Genomic DNA, 1,084 nt, shown 5'->3' on the forward strand with positions numbered 1-1,084 from the left:
ATTATATTATATTATATTATATTATATTATATTATATTATATTATATTATAAGGAAGCCATGTTGGTCCAACCTTACCTGTTCACCACCTTCTCCTTCTCCTTCTCCTTCAGAGTCTTCTGATCTTGAGGTGGATCTGGCTTTTGAAGCAGGAAGCCAATCTTATGCTTTATGTCTTTGGCGCTGTTGGAGAAAACATATAATTAAATTCATCTTTTGGCTTTAGAGAATCAGTTACGTAAGCAATTATGAAAAATGAAAGCTGGTTTTGTGGAACTTTTCAAAGTAGTTTATTTTCTGTTAAATAGCTCTCAAACGACTGCTTCTAATTTATCACAGGCATAAAAAAAACAACACCATTTTCCATTACTCAAAGCAAATTGTGATATCTTGATACCCAAACAACTACTTTGCTCTTAGTCCAGTTCAGCGTATACAGAGTATGAAATCATATATTGCCTTAAACATTTAACTAAAAATAAGAATATCGCTAATCATTTCCAATGAGGTAGTTCATACCTTTTCAAGCATGTTGCTGGGAGGGCAGCGAGCCCTTTACACATGGTGCTGGTGCGTAATACAAATCCAACGCTAGAGAAAAAGAGTCTTGAGTGTCACAACGCAGGTCCTCACAATCTCAATGCAGTCTCCTCCTACAACTGTCCTTTTATACAGCCCCAGCCCTCACAACACAAGAGCCAGCCAATCACAGCAGAGGCACAAACAAAGCAGATACAAAACCAAGGTAATTTCCAAAGATTATTAAAGGAAAGAAGTCACATAATAAGCATGTGACAGAGTTTGTGTGGTGTACTTTCTCTGCATGTTTTACATGCTTTATTTGCTTTTGGACTTTTTTTCATGTGCATGTGTGCAATAAATGATCAAATAAAATAAAATCGAGCTTAGTAAAGGGACTTTTCAGGTATGATTTCTTGCATAAAGAAGCCAAAATTCCTAATAAAATGTATAGTGGTTAACTATAATTTATATAGCTATAAATGTACTTAGCCTCATATAATGCATGTATAGTAGCATGTAATGCCCTGAAGCAATGAATCTGTGGCAAGAAATAAATGTTTCAC

The 1,084-nt window shown here is 35.1% G+C and overlaps 1 protein-coding gene across 1 annotated transcript in view; it reads right to left on the reverse strand.

Moving 5' to 3' along the window:
• The window catches only part of LOC107685323 (regulator of G-protein signaling 4-like), a 3,624-nt gene extending 2,998 nt beyond the window's left edge, over window positions 1-626 (reverse strand). Inside the window, exons 1-2 of the mRNA XM_016481875.1 lie at window positions 519-626; window positions 78-182 (exon numbers count right to left, since the gene is read on the reverse strand). Coding sequence (XP_016337361.1) covers window positions 78-182; window positions 519-562 — 149 coding nt within the window. The 5' untranslated portion in view covers window positions 563-626. The remainder of the gene's footprint in view (window positions 1-77; window positions 183-518) is intronic.
• Between the last annotated feature and the right edge of the window lie 458 nt (window positions 627-1,084).

This window comes from Sinocyclocheilus anshuiensis, unplaced genomic scaffold (genome assembly GCF_001515605.1).
Source record: "Sinocyclocheilus anshuiensis isolate Anshui unplaced genomic scaffold, SAMN03320099.WGS_v1.1 scaffold385, whole genome shotgun sequence".
Classification (NCBI taxonomy): domain Eukaryota; kingdom Metazoa; phylum Chordata; class Actinopteri; order Cypriniformes; family Cyprinidae; genus Sinocyclocheilus; species Sinocyclocheilus anshuiensis.